The 15,955-nt window shown below is 35.0% G+C and overlaps 1 protein-coding gene across 1 annotated transcript in view; it reads left to right on the top strand.

The window, feature by feature from the left end:
- LOC150093819 (histone-lysine N-methyltransferase 2C-like) overlaps window positions 1–15,955 on the top strand; it is a 1,065,326-nt gene that overhangs the window by 584,678 nt on the left and 464,693 nt on the right. Inside the window, exon 38 of the mRNA XM_090412524.1 lies at window positions 12,517–12,818. Within this exon, the coding sequence (XP_090268650.1) occupies window positions 12,517–12,818 (302 nt within the window). The remainder of the gene's footprint in view (window positions 1–12,516; window positions 12,819–15,955) is intronic.

Below are 15,955 nucleotides of genomic sequence, written 5' to 3' on the forward strand. Positions count from 1 at the left end.
ACATAGTGATTTTGAAGAAAATTCAAACGTTTCAAACAGAACAAAATATATCATATCAAGATGATAAAAGAAGGTGGCAGTTATAAAATATCAGCAATTACTCAAACTTGTATGTCTATTCTGCTATCTGATAATTTTGCCATACCTTAACTTTATGACCATGTGTGCTTCTCCTTGGAGTGCATCCATTGTATAATCTCTGTTCTCATTCCTGAAACAACTCTAAAAATGGTGCCATTCAGTTAGACCCACTAGTAAAAAAAAAGTTATGGCTGGGATATCAACTGAAAGTAAATTAATTTTACCAAATGATTCTGACACATCATATGATGTGTCAGGATATCGATAATATTAAGATCATGTTAACACAAGCCCTTTTGTTTCTACAGTAGGAAAGTATTTAAAACACAGTGGGCACCCCCACCTTATGGAATTTGACCGTTATTTGCACAGACAGAACTGGAGATGGTGGAGTAGCTATCCTACTGAGCACAATTGTACTCCTTTTCACCATGTCAGCTTAATACTCCTCTGAATGCATTAGTGATTTACCTATCCAGGGATTTCTTCTTATAGTATGTTCCATATACCTGCCACCAGATTATGAGTTAAATATGATTGAACTCAATAACCTTATTAAGTTCAGTATCATTACAGCACTTTGTGATGTACTGGCAGTATGAATGGATGAGGTCATATCATTGAGAAAATGCTTAACAATCTTGATTTCTTTCTTCTTAATAATAGTCACTACCTTCTTCCATATGCCTACCCATTCCTGTTCTGTAATAGATCTTACAATCTGCTCCCCTATCATTTTTCTACTGCTCCTGTAAGATGTCAAAGAGAACATCTAAGGAAACAATCATTTTCCTGTTGCTTTATGTCTTCACAAGAGTCATGTTCTCTTACCTGGAGGCTCATGCAGAAAATGAACCAGACTGACTGAATTACTTTATCCTATCTTGTAAAATTTGATGTTGTAGCAGTCAGACAAACACCTATCATTGAAGCAATGAACTATGTAACTGACTGCATTGTCCTGGCAGCAACTGCCTCAATTACAAAACCATCACTTCATTTTCTACTCTATCCAAAGCCTTGGTGAAACCCAGAGTGCCAAGTAGTGAAAAAAAAAAGATCAAGACAGAGAATGGAGGTATATTTTATAGATATCATACCACAAAAATAAAATCTTTGATCCAATTTACATCATTGATTAATCAAACATCCAGTACAAAATTGTATAGGATAAAATGTAGAAAACAATGGTATCTACCTTGGAACATAATTGTTGTGTTTTTGTTAATCCAAAAGCTATTGCAGACACATTGGGAGAAAATTTTGCCAGTCTCAGCAACAGATTCATATCCTCCTGAATTATTCATATTGAAAGAGAGACGAGAAATAGCAGCTAAACCTTTCTACCAATGGGCTAGAACTGTACAATCAACCGTTTGTTAAGGAGGAACTAAAAAGAGTCCTTTTACTGTCTCACTCCAGTGCAGTATGCCCTGATAATATCTATTATGAGATATCTTCAGGACTATTATCATCTGTGGATCTCCATCTTGTAATATACAACAGTATACTTAAGTGGAAGAATTTCTGGATTCTTTGTATAAGTCAGTTGTCATTGCCATCCCAAAACCAGGAAAAGATCCAACACAAACGATTCAACCTATTCTGCCGATCAGTTTTCCTTGTAAGACATTGGAGAAAATGGTTAATCCCAGACTTTTCTGATTTTTAGAAAGCATTGATCTTCTGTTCAATACACAATATGGCTTTCCAGACATCATTCAACTTTGGATCATTTGGTCTATTTAAAAAAATGCATAAGAGATACATTTCTGAAGCAAGTACATATGGTTTCAGCATTCTCTGAAATGGAAAAAGCTTATGACATAGCCTACAGATATGGTATATTAAATGAACTACAAATTAGGTCTCAGATGACACCTTCCTCTATTTATTAAAAACTTTCTGTCTAACCTATTCTTTCAACTCCAAGTGGGAAGCATTATTTTTGTCATATCCTCAAGAACAGGGTGTTCCCCAAAGCTCTCTTAAGTGTGACACCATTGCTGTCGAAGTTAACTTAATTGCTGAGCAGCTTCCTTCCACCCTATATGTTGATGACTTCCCAATTTCTGTCACTCTTGTAACATCAGAATAATTGAAGGACCACTTTAGCAAGCAATTGATCATGTCTCTCCACGGGCTCTTAGTAATAGGTTCAGGTTTCAGCAGGAAACAACAACAAAGAAAAAAGCTCTTTACATTTCTGCCAACTGTGCACTCTTCACTCTGATCCTATGTTAAGAAAAAGGACAAACTGTAGCAAAAGAAGCGAATTTGGGATTCATCTTTGGTAGAAAACTTACATTCCTTGCACACACATTTGTTAACTAAGAGAAAAGTGCAAGAGAACGTTGACTCTCCTTCACAGCATATCCTCTACTGAATGAGGTATGGATCAATGCTCGTTGCTTTTTCTTTATCATATGCTTCTATATTCAAAGCTGGATTATGGATGTCATGCTTATAGTTTTGCAAAGCAGTATAGCCTTCATCAGTTGGATCTCATCCATCATCAAAGTATATGGATAGATACTTAACTTTTGCACATCTCCCACTGAAAATCTTTATGTTGAAGCAAATGAACTGACTCTATCACTTACATGGAGACAATTGTTCCTTAACTACACCCTAAAAATAAAGTCTCTTCCAGAGCATGCAATGTAGACTAGTATATCCCTTTGGTATGTGTATTAAACAGATTATGGAAGCTATTAGCATGAATATTGGCATTACCTGCACCAAACATAACAGCATTCCTCCATCAGATTTGCACTCCATCCTGCAACGTCTCACTTTGTCAGCCACAAAAATTTCATACTCCATATCTATTTACCTGCAATTGTTTAATGCACACAGATTAACACACTCTGATTTCTTGCCCATCTATTCTGATCATTCAAGATCAGAGATCTCTGTTTGCTGTTCTGCTGTGTTTCTTGACAATATATCCAACCGAATCCCACATGGTTGCTGTTATTACAAGGGTGGTCTGAAAAATTCTTGGCCTAACAATGAAAAAACAAATTTATAATTTCAAAATTATTTTTATTTTTCAACATAATCTTAAAATGTATTAAGACTAATACATTTGTTCCAGCACCATTATCCTATCCCTGTAGTGGTTCTCATTAAGATCTGCAAAATACCCCTCTACAGCTGCAATCACCTCTTGATTCAAAAAAAAAATGCTGACGGGCGAGGAAGATTTTTAGTTTTGGGAAGAGACAGAAGTCAGAGGGAGCCATATCTGGGGAATAGGGTGGATGTTCGAACAATTCATAGTGCAGATCCTTTAATTTTCCCATTGCCAAAACATCTTGATTGACAGGTGCATTGCCCTGATGAAAGGTGATTTTTTTCTTTTGAAAACTGGGTCTTTTCTCATGAATTTTTTCGTCTAGTCTGGTTAAAAGATCGGAATAATATTCCCTGGTTATTGTTTTACCCTTTTCAAGATAATTAATAAACAAAATGCCTTTAGCATTCCAAAACACGGATGCCATGACCTTTCCTGCTGATGGAACCAACTTTGTCTTCTTTGGTGCTGAACAACCAGCTTCTGTCCACTGTTTTGACTTCTGTTTAGATTCTGGTATGAATCCAAGTCTCATCCATAGTAATAAATCGACACACAAAAATCAGTTTTATTCTTGTTAAAATGCACTGTTCAAAGATTTTCGTGCGAGAGCATGTTTGATTTGCTGTGAGCAAGCACGGCACCCATCTTGTGCAAAGCTTTTTCATTTGCAATTCTTCATGCAAAATACATCCTACACGTTCTTTTGAAATGTCTATAGTCTCAACAATTTCACGCACTTTGACTCGCTGGGCATCCAATACCATATCGTGCACTTGATCAATGATTTCTAGTGTTGTTACACTTTTTGGATGTCCTTCACGTGGATCACCCTCAAGGCTGGTATGGGCATGTTTAAACTCGGCAGCCCATTTCTTGTCGAAAATGAAGGAGAAGAGTGCCCATCAAGTTTTATGAACTTCGAATGAATTTCTTTTGGTGTTAAACCTTCTTTTACAAAGAATTTTATAACCGAACGATACTCAATTTTATCCATTTGAAGGGATACAGATAACAATTTTGTTTCAGACAGCTGTATAAATCAAAGTAATACTTGATAGAATGACTTGCAATTTCACATGGATGCTTATGATAGATGTACCAACTTAGGGAAAAAAAAAATCGTGGCGATAGTTTCGCCATATATGGTCGAGGTTGAGAACTTTTCAGACCACTCTCGTATACAGCAGAGTTGCATGTAGATTACACATTGTGTTTCACACAGTCAAGTGAAAATACTTTCAACATCTTTCTTAATCCAGAGTATTTTAGTAATAAGGCATAACACCTTTTGACTACTTATATATGCAGAGACTTCTGCATTTCTTCAACCTTGGTGTCACTTCTGAGTCTGGCTCCCACTGATGGGACCTCAATAAAAGTCAAAACCAGTTTGGGTAGTGGCCCTTCCCATAATGAATAACATTACACATCCATAAGGATATGTGCTTTGGATTATGGGATACTAAGGTAATTGATGTGAAGTCATTAGCCTCTGTATTCAAGTAGCCCAGTCATGAAGTGACTTCACTTGCTAACTTTGTTTTCTTACTTGAATAAAGAATTAAACCAAGAATATAATTTCTTGGCATCTTTAATTTATAGTATAATACCAAGTGAAAAAACTTTTTAGATGTTGGTATTCATCTGGATCTTATTTCTGTCATCCTTTCAAAGAATACTTGTTTTGTTAGTCTTTCCTCTCCTGTTCTTTTTAAGTGACCATATCACCTGAGATTAACTCTGATTACACATTCCAGAATGCTAAGTTCTTTCCTAATATCTTCATTTTTCATATGATACTGCCACTGAATGCATCTGTTCACTCCTCTAATATTTCTCAGAACTCCATCTGTGATCTTGTCTTTGATCAAATGTTTTATTTCTAATCCAACTCTGAGATCCATAAGTTGAAATTGGTTTGTGCACTGTCTTGTGTACAGCTGATTTAGTGTTTTGACTAACTTCTTGCTATTCCTGATTTTGGTAATTCTGTTGTCTATTTCCATATTTAATTTCCCATCTTCATATAAAATTGTCTGAATAGCTGAAATGTTTTAACTGCCTTTAAATTATCCATTTAGGATGCTGTTGATACCGTGTTTCTGCATGTTTTCATTGTCTTTATCTTTTTATTTCCTATTGCAGCAATTATTCAGTTTAGTCAGAGAGTCTTGCAGACGTATGCTGAATTTATTTAGAAATATAACATATGTATAAAGTAAACAGACTCTTGTTATCAAGTTTAACACATTCATGTTGGGGCAGTAGTAGATCGCTCACTGTGAACCTAACCATCTGGCAAAACAAACAAAATTATCAGCATTCATTCCTGCATGTTGTCGAACACACCACTTTTTTGTAATGTTTTCTTCAATTGTAACTAATCCCTCATTGAGGAGAGGTGGGGGGGATAGGTGAAAAGGAATGTTCTTTTCAGAATATATTAAACAACAATAATTAAATAGCATGATATATTTGATCATTAGTTACTATACTTGATTTACTAAAAGTTGTAAAGAATAGCAAAGATTAGGAAGAGAAAGAATAGGCATTAATGAAAATACTTTCAGTACTGTAAAATGGATTATGAATAATTTACATCTGTGATATTATATATGTACTTGTGTTATAAATATTTGGGTGTGGAGTGAAGAATATGTGATCCTATAAACTTAAACTTTCATATTTGCATTCTTGACAGGTATAATTTAAAAAAAAATAATAATAATAAATATATGGAAGTGGATTTGCTTGTGAAATGTAAATCACTAACAGCCAGTATATTGCAGACATAATAAATGCAATTAGTTTTATTATATCACTGAATGAGGTACAGAGACATTTGCAGGCTGTGTAATATATTTGTCAATAAATAGTGCTGGGATAAAAATGACACTACCTAATAAAACACATCCCCTGCACAGAAACTATGCCAATAGACTCTAACAAAACTATTTGTTGTACTGCCAAACGACATCTAACTAAAAACACTTGTCCTAATATTTGTCCAAATTTTCAATTACATGAAATAAGTGTTTGTTCATTTGCATTTGAAATTTTCGATGTCATTAAGACAGATCACAAATGCTAACTTCAAATAAAATTCTACTGAAAGAGTTGCAACTAACGTGCCTCATAAACTTTGTGTCAATGAGGCTGCCTGCCGACGCATGAGCAGCACACAAATAAGTGGCAATAAAATTGTACCAAAGCAGTTGCAACTAACATGCCATATAAACTTTGCATCAGTTCATCCCATCTGCATGGCACGCAAGTAGCACACAAACAGTAATGAGAAGTCCCGTTGGTATCAAATGTGCCAGACCCTTCCCAACATGAACGTGTTAATAAGACTTTCCTTCATAATGTAATCCATATAATGATGAATAATGATAGAAATAATATGCAATCCCGTCTCACACCTGATTTAACATCAACCCTTCTGTAGCACCATAGGCACACAGGAATTTACTTTTTTTTTTTCAAGCTTTAGAGAAAGCAATTGACACAATGAAAAAGGAAAAGTTGGTCCTTATTGGAGATTTTAATAGCAGACTAGGAAATGATTAAAAGGTTGGTTAAAAGGTCAGATATATAAAAATATTTTGGGAAACTTTGGAGAAAAGAGCAAAGCTATAATAATGACCAAGACCTGTTAGATTTCTGCTCAGGACATGAACTGGTTATTACTAACACAATGTTCAAACATAAAAATGTGCACAAATTCACATGGAGAAAAGAAGCAAGGAACTTCACTATCAACAATAACATTGACTATGTTATTGTTGATAGTGATGTTTTCTCACTGGTGGAGGATACCAGTCCTGCACACTGGTGAGTGTACAGAGGATTTGAAATTGAAAGTGATCACCATTTAGTCTTGAGCAGGAGACAAAATTGAATTTCATACTGAAAAGAAGAACATATAAGAAAATTTTAAAGTGGGTAAAAGTTGAGCAGTTCTCAGATGTGAACTGTAGACTAAAATATAGAAACATTATTGAAACAAAAATGAAAGAGTTTGAGAACAAGAACCAAAAACCCTGAAGAAAACATTGACTGATTCAGCCAGAGTGGCATGTGGTGAGGTTGTCTGCGAGGATAGAAAAATCAGAATTCCATGGTGGACACTGGAAGTTAAAGAGGAAGTGAATGAAAAGAAGAAAGCATATCAAAAGTTCATGGCAAATAAGTCAGCTTGTGCTCTTAAAGAATACAGAGACAAATGTAGGATAGCTAAACAAAAGTCATGGGAAGAATTTGATAAGAACATAGAAAATAGATATCAGGAAGGTGGCAAACTATTCCAGAGGATGTTGAAAAGGCTCAGAAATAGAGGAAAGATTGCTGTGAAAAGAAATAGAGATGATAAAGGTGACAGAAAAACTGGAGAAAAAGATATCCTTGATGTATAGAGTAATTATTTTGAAAAATTGTTAAATGAAACAAGCAGTGACAGCACAGTGGTAAAAAAAAAAAAAAAAAAACTCAACAGGAATGCAGTCAAAAATACATACCCATACTTGAAGTACAAAAGCCATTGAAAGCTTGAATTGTGGAAAGGGCAGTGGGAATGGCATTGTTCCGCACTGCATTGTTCAGAAACCCTGGACAGAGGGGCGGATTCCAGATAATTGGAGTAGGGCTTTCCTAGCACCCATATATAAAAAGGGAAATAAAACTGAATGTGAGAATTACAGAGGTATTTCCCTATTGAATGTTCCTGGTAAGATTTATATAAGTATACTCGAGAAAAGTTTGAGAAGAATTGTGAAAGGGAAGCTTGGTGAAGAACAAGCTGGATTCTGATTTTCACTTTACAAGAAATAGTTGAGAAATCGTGGGGATATAAAAAAGATCTGTATTTAAGTTTTGTAGACCTGCAAAATATGACAAGGTGTCTAAAGTAAAGCTATTCAAAATGCTAGAGTTATATGGGTCAATGGGGCATTACAATCAAGCAATACTTAGTGTTTATTTAAGTTGGAAAAGCAGTTAGAATTGAAGGAAGTACAGGAAGGTGGTTTAATGTTAAATCTGGTGTTAAACAAGGATATACATGTGTGTAAGAGTGACCAAGCCATGCAGTTGTGTTAATGATATGAATGTTCATTAACATGGAGTTTATTATGAGGAAAGGAGTAGTGTGTATTTTTCCATTTATGGCTTCACTGTGTTTGAGGTTTTCTCTGCTTTAAGTGAGGTATTAGATATGAATAGAGATCTGCAAGTTGTTCAGTTGAGTCATGCAGACTACAGAGGTGATACAAAAAAAGCCTAGAGGTTACATATTATGCTGTACATGAATACCTCAAGTATCTGAAACAAAGAGATAGAGTTTATTCCTTGGTCCATATGTTAGGGCCTCAGATTGTAGGCATTAGTGAGACCTTTTTCTCAAAAGCAGATATATTGACGTAAAGTATAGTTTAATTTTTAGAGGGATAAACAGGAGAGGAGGTGTGCACGGCTAATGATATAAAATGCCTTGAGTCCATTTAATGTAGAAAAGTATGACTGCATTGCTAATGACAACCTCCTGTAACAGTAAGTTTGAAGCTATCTCATGTGCGAGGTGGAATCTGACAAGATCAAATACATTGTAGATTGTCAGATTAGTGGACTGATTGCTGGTGATGACAAAATGCATCACTAAGTCAGCCTGATGGATCTTAAATTAGTAAATCATCATGGAGTACTTTAATTATGTTATGCAGACATTGACTGAGTAGCATTGAAATCTCTTGAGAAGAATGAAGCTGAATTTATTGAATTTCCTCAAACATGTGCCAGAATGAACTTGAGGCCAAAGTGTGTTAGACCTGATTATAGTCTTGGGGGGAGTTCAATTAATGAGGTGGTTTACTTCCGGTTGGTAACAGTGATCATGTTATACTGACCTGGGAAGTAGCAAGTATATCGATTTTCCATTGAGAAAAGATTACATGCTGAATTAAACAGATATTCTGTTTAATTAGAATACTCTAGGTTTGGTCCAATGACATTGCTAGAGATAGGAAGGATATCAGCAGGGCATGGGAAGCATTAAAAAAAATGATACGGTAGTAAAATCTGTTCCTAAAGTTTGAAGAATAAATAGGGTAGAAGTGAAATGGACATGCAATCTTATTAAGAGAGAAAATTTTTAAGAAAACATTGTAAGCAATGTGCATAAGGAGGAAGTCAGTTGTGAAATTTATAAGGTGCAAGGCCAGAATAGTATTGTATGGGAAAACTAAGTCTGAGTCTAACAGAAACTGGCTCTGCAAGCTAAAGACCAACCCAAAGATTCTTTTGCATAAACTGAATAAGAATTAGTTGAGCTTAAATATCATAGATGATAAAAGAATATGCAGTTGCACTGACCATGCCTTTGATTGGGCTGCATAATTTGAATCTCAGAACAGGGAAGATTCCACAGGGATGGAAATAACGTATAATAATACCACCGATAAGGGTGATACGAAGACTGATGTGTCTAACTATTGAACTATTAATATTTCTGCAGTGGGGTGAAGATTTTGGAAAAGTTAGTACACATACACAAATGGTTGGCAGAGAGTCTATACTTTGTAATGAACAGCATGGGTTTACTAAGGGAAGGTCATACATAAGCAACTTTCTCACATTTCATAATGATGTTATGGTTATAACCATTATACTTTTGGACTTTGCTAAGACTTTTGAAAGAATATAGCAAGAAGACTTGCATAAATTGGAAGATATGGGATTGGATTATAAAGTATTAGCATAGATATGAGATTTGCTAACCGGCATATCAAAAAGCAATATATTGGGAATGTGAGCCTGGAGATTTAAGGTAGACATTGGTATACCACAAGAACCATCGCTTGCTCCATTGTTATTCAGTCCTTATATTAATGATATTGGTCGGAGTTTGAATTACAGCTCTTGTTTAGATGCAGAGATGGGTGGGATAATCATGAATGCAAATGATATGCAGTATTTGCATAACAATTTGAATAGGCTGGAATTGTGGGCATGTGAAAACACCTGTCAGTTCCGTGTTAGTAAATGTAATGGTATGCACTTTGATGTAATGAGATATCTAATGTTATATTGCATTTGTGGAATTATGCTAAAAGAAATTTATTGGGCTAGAGATCTTGAAATTTTAGTAGATAGCAAGTTGAAATTCAGGGACCTTTATAGTGAAGTCTGCAAGTACAGCTCAGAGGATAATTGCGGTGCTAAAATGAATCTTGGCATGTAACGATGAAGAAGTTACTTTGCCTCTTTACAAGGCCTTAATATGGCTTTGCATGAACTGTTTGTGCACAGATCTGAAACTCCTGTTTCCTAGTGAATATAGTTATAATGGAGAGAGTGTGCAGAGGTGAGTATTGAAGATATCTGGACTCAATCTTTCCTCATAATGTAGATTATGAGGAAAGATTGAGAATTTTTGGACTCTAGACATTAGTAAACAGAAGAAAGAGGGGACAATATGATAGTGACCTATGAGATTCTTAAAGGGTCATATAATATGCCACTAGATGGAATTTTTAATTTTATGGATGGTGGGGAGAGGCAATATTCATGGAAGTTGAGAATGAATGCAGTCGAGAAAGGAGTGAAAGCTAGATTTTGTTCTTATACAGGGTGTTCGGGATAAATTTGACATATTTATAATTAATTATATTTTTCCGTAAGTTACATGTATTAACACACACTTCTCTTCATTTAAAAGTTTGGACCCTTCTTCATTCATATACAAGATGTCAGAAAGGATGGATAGCTGGAACCCACCTGAATCATGGAAGAGAATAACTTGTATCATGATGATTCGTGCCCGCCATCAAAATAAGGATATTACGACTGCTGCCCAATGCTCCCTGAATACAGTAAAAACAATCAGGCATGAACTAGAGACTTGCAATGGTGACTACGAGGATGTAGCAAGAAGAAAGATCCCTAGCAGACGATCTGATTGCGTTCGTACAGCAGAATTCCTCGCAAATCTGCAGGAACAGGTGTTGAAGAACCCTGGCATTGGAATTCGGGCTTTGTTCGTGGAGTTGCTAACTGTAGTCAAGCCCTGGATAACAAGGGTAGCCAATGGTAGGCCGTATGTATGGCAGCAGGATTCGGCCCCTTGCCACACCTCTGGGAAAAGTCAAAAATGGTTGTCTGAAAATTTCTACGACTTCACCAGTCCAAATGTTTGGCCTCCAAACTCCCCAGACCTTAACCCCATGGATTATTTTGTATGGGGCGCAGTTGAAAAAGACACCAATCGCACTTCCAGTAATACAAAAGCCCAGTTAATGGATAAAATTAAAACAGTTTTTGCAGCCCTTCCCAGGGAGACCGTAGCATCAGCTTGTTCGAGGTTCCGAAGCAGAATTGAAGCTGTGATCGATGCTAATGGTGGTTATTTTGAGTAAATCTTGTTGATAGTATTGTAATTAACTCTGCCTGTAATGTTTTTTTTGTCAATTCATTAAATTTAATAGATACAAAGAAGATTTTCTTTTTCCTTACGAAACTGTCAAATTTATCCCGAACACCCTGTATAGTGGTGAATGATTGGAATGGATTGTCTAAAGATACGTGTAATTTTAACAAATTCAAGACAAGATATGACTGCTGCTGTGTGTAATATGTAGTCTCCTTTGGTGTGTCCCTGATTCCCTGCAAATCTGGTAATAATAATAATACTTCCTATAAAATAGACAAAATATTTCATACCTGCCAGGACACTTTCCTTACATTAATGACATATAATATTACAACAAAACTATTCCCACATACTAGGTAAATGATTGCCTAAGTATTACAGTATTATGACAAGTATTATCATGTATTGGGATAACTTCTTAAAACAATTGCTAAATTATTACATACACATTAATCTTCACATCCTTTTTAACCATGCATTAAACTAGCACTCTTTATTATTTTCGTATGGGCAAATTTCATCCTTTGACACACCCAGAAGTGTATAAATTGCCTTGTTCCAGACTTGGGTGGTATGATAGCAAATTTTTGTTTTCGGCCTTACTTTATTATTTAATTTGTTTTGTGTAATGTATTTTTTGGGCTATGGGGGATGTCAATTTCAGATCTATTAAAATATTAATAGCTTAAGAGATTATCATATTCATTTGTTGTTTTAGTATTTTGAGTCACTAAGATTAATTAAAGGAACATGTGATAATTCCCAAGTCTTTGTACATGCTTTGAACTTTCTTTATATTTATATCTATTAAAATAATTTTCATATATGCTAATTTATTATTAGTTTATGAGAACTTAAGCTGTTAATTTTTGGATAATTAAGTTATCAGATATTTAATATCTAAATGTATATTTCTCATCTTTTAACAAAGCATTAGTTACTGCCAGCCAAGTATCAGAGCAAGGAATTTTGTCACCTGAAACAGCTACTGGCCTTCAGTCTACAATGACAGGAACATCTCCTTCAACAGCTGTAAACTCTCCATTAATGCCAACAACCCCACCAACTCCAACATCGATAGTGCCTTCAAGTTTAAATGATGCTTGTCAGCTCTCACAGACTTCTGGGACACCTATCCCACAAACAAGTGATTCACCTGGTGCTCAGTGTAGTGGAACTTCAGGAATGCTTCCAGCTTCTCCACAAATGTCTGGACAGATTAACATTACCCAGGTGACACTAAAGAATGAATTTTTGACAAATATTTGGAATAAATACATTTTAATGGTTAATACTTATAGGTTTCAGTGATTGCATAGTTGATTAAGTCATCAGTAGGGTTAGGCGATTTAACAGATCCTGAAAATGAGTCCATAGATATTCTTCATGAGATAATCTACGAAGCTATGTCTTTATTACCTATTGAGATATCGCTTGATGTCTTAAACCAATGATACATATGTTCAGATGATCACATTTGCCTTGACCTTGGTGGACCAAACTTTTGTTATACTTCATCTACCAGTATATCAGACAATTGTCTGATATACTGGTAGATGAATTTCATTATCTTTTACAACATTCCATTTTAGATTCCATTGTGATGCTCTCGACATTTCTTTCATTTTGAGGATAGATCTTGCTGTATTAAAATAAGTCTTCTGCAAACCAGTCAACAAATGTCAAAACTTAAGCAGTTCATGTAATTCTAAGTAAACAGGAATAATTTTTCTCTCTGTTACTGTTCTTTCAACGATATCTGTAGGATGCTAAACAGTAGGTATGTGGAAGAACGTGATTTGCTAAAGAGGTTTGTGAATTTCGTTTGTCTAAATCTTGTTAGTTTTCACTTCACTGCCTTTAAGTCAGTTGAGATTGAGAAGATAATTTCATTTTAGTAAAATGATGGGGACTACAACCGTGTTAGGAATGAGTATTTTAATTTCTTGATGTTTCGACCTTCATAATAGAGTCATCATCTGGAGTTCACACAAAGACAAGCTACATTACATTTCAAACAGTAAGCCAAAGTGACAGTGATTTGATTAATTGTAATTCTACTGGCCTGACCTCTAGTGAAAAAAAAAAAACTACATCAAAGCTGTATTCTATTGATAACATCATCAGAGAATCTATTCATATAGATAGTTTTAATACAACAAATTAGTGGCCTAATCCATAAATTAACAAGACTGTTATATTAGTATTATTATCATTGATTGCTTACAGTACTAATTATAATTAACTCTTAGACCAAAAGGTTAAGCGGATAGAATATGTGCCATTCATATTCTTGGGATTTTTAGATTATTGTTAAGATTAGGGAGGTTGATAACAATTTCATAGGCCTCCTTAAATTTACACTCATATCATGTTTTGGTGTGATGTAAACAACAGGTGCCTTTCCAATCAATTCTATTTAGAGAATTCAGGCATTGATCAGAAAGGCCAGATTTACCATAGTTATTAAATTTAATATGCCATTTATGTTCCTTTTTTTGATAGGGATTGCACGTCCTCTTTCACCTATATAGGGCAAATTACAGGTGCAATGAATACAGTATACTCAAGGAAGTGGATCCTTGGATGAGTTGAATTAGTTTTTTTAATTTTGCAGGAGGTTTAAAGGTGGCATTAAGGTTATATTTCTGTAGTATTCTGTTTATTTTGTCTGATATCCTTTTAATGTATGGAAAGGTGGCTACGGTTTTATTGTAATTAGGTTATTTTTAAGTGGAGTCTTGTGAAGAATTTTGTCTAAGCGCCCTGACTAAATTGAATAAATGTTGTAATAAATTTGGTATGAAAATCAACAAAACAAGAAATATCCTGAAAATATCAAATGCATCATGAATAGAGAACCTGTAGAACAATTAAAACATTTCAGCTACTTAGGCACAATTTTTTATGAAGATGGTAAATTAAAATGGAAATAGACAACAGAATCAAAAACATCAGTATATCAAATGTTTTTTTTATCATTATTTTGTATTATTTTTAATTCGCTTTAAGTGTATTGCTATTGTTTATTTATTTTTCGTTAAAATTGTCAAATCGGTAATTATCTTACTGATTTGACAATTTTCTTATTAAAAGTCCCGGTAAATGAATATTAATTTGGAACAGTGGAAGTCAAACAGCGAGCCAGGTGAATACTATTATAAGCAAATAGTAAAAACTCGACAGTAGCTTAAATATTAAATATTCCAAAGCACATTACAGCGATTTTTTACTTAGGTTAAGTCCCATGTGAATATTGTAAAAAAATAAACTTTGTTTGTCTCAGTATAGTTTGTATTAGATGTTTTTGTAAATAACTCTTTTGAAGCTAACTGTATATACTGCTTTAATAGGAATATGTTAGAGTGCTAAAAAGAAAGGCAATGTTTTTGTCACCGAAGCTGTACATGGCGGCATTAGAAAGATTGTTATTGAAACTTGTATGTATGAGAAAGGCTTCCAGGCTCTAACTGTAAACATCTCCGAAGTCACTCAGAAAGAGTTCAAGCAACTTTCCGATGGCCGTCAACTTACAATCAAAAGAAAGCGGAAGAGAACAAAAGGTGTGCCGAACTCGAAACTTAAGATGAAAGACTCATACCGATTCTTTGGGGGTTGCCCAACTTCATGTGAGGTCTCAGAGGAAGCCTAATAAAAAGGGACTGAAGCAAGCAGAAGGGGTCCTGGTTCCAGAATTGCTGTCAGAGAGGAGGCCACCCGGTCCAGAGTCACCATCAGAGAGCCTGCCCAGATCCACGTTGCTTGAGAGAGGAGTTTCCCACTTCCAGAAAGGAGCTTCTTGGTTCGAGACATCGCTAGAGAGAGACTACTTTTAGGCTGCAGACAAGGTTTCAAATTGCCGAAAGTAAGAGTTCCAATTGCCAGAGAAAAGTTTCCAGGCCAGGTTAATGTCAGACATTCACCAATGTGTTGCGTTTTCATTACAATTTGATGAATCAAACGACTTCACAGATATTGCTCAGTTAATGGTATTTATTCACATGGTATTTCAAGATTATTCAAGTAAAGAACTTCTTTTGAAAATTATACCATTATTGGGAAGGACTAGGAGAGAAGACATTTTTTCGACATTTGATGAATTTGTGAAACAACACAAACTTCCGCTTTTTAAACTTGTGTCTATTACTACTGATGTTGCTCATGCAATAATAGGTAATGAATTAGGCTTCATTTCATTATGTAAAAACGATGACAAATATCCAGATTTTTTAACGTACCACTGTATTATTCACCAACAAGTACTGTGTAGTAAAAGATTAAACACAAAAGATGTTTTGGATATTTCATTTAAAATTGTAAATTCTCTTCGAGGAAAAGCCCTGCAACGGCGGTTATTTAAATTACAGGCA

Source organism: Typopeltis vanoorti, chromosome 23 (genome assembly GCF_054136105.1).
Source record: "Typopeltis vanoorti isolate ZY-2024b chromosome 23, IOZ_Tvanoo_1.0, whole genome shotgun sequence".
In the NCBI taxonomy this organism is placed as follows: domain Eukaryota; kingdom Metazoa; phylum Arthropoda; class Arachnida; order Uropygi; family Thelyphonidae; genus Typopeltis; species Typopeltis vanoorti.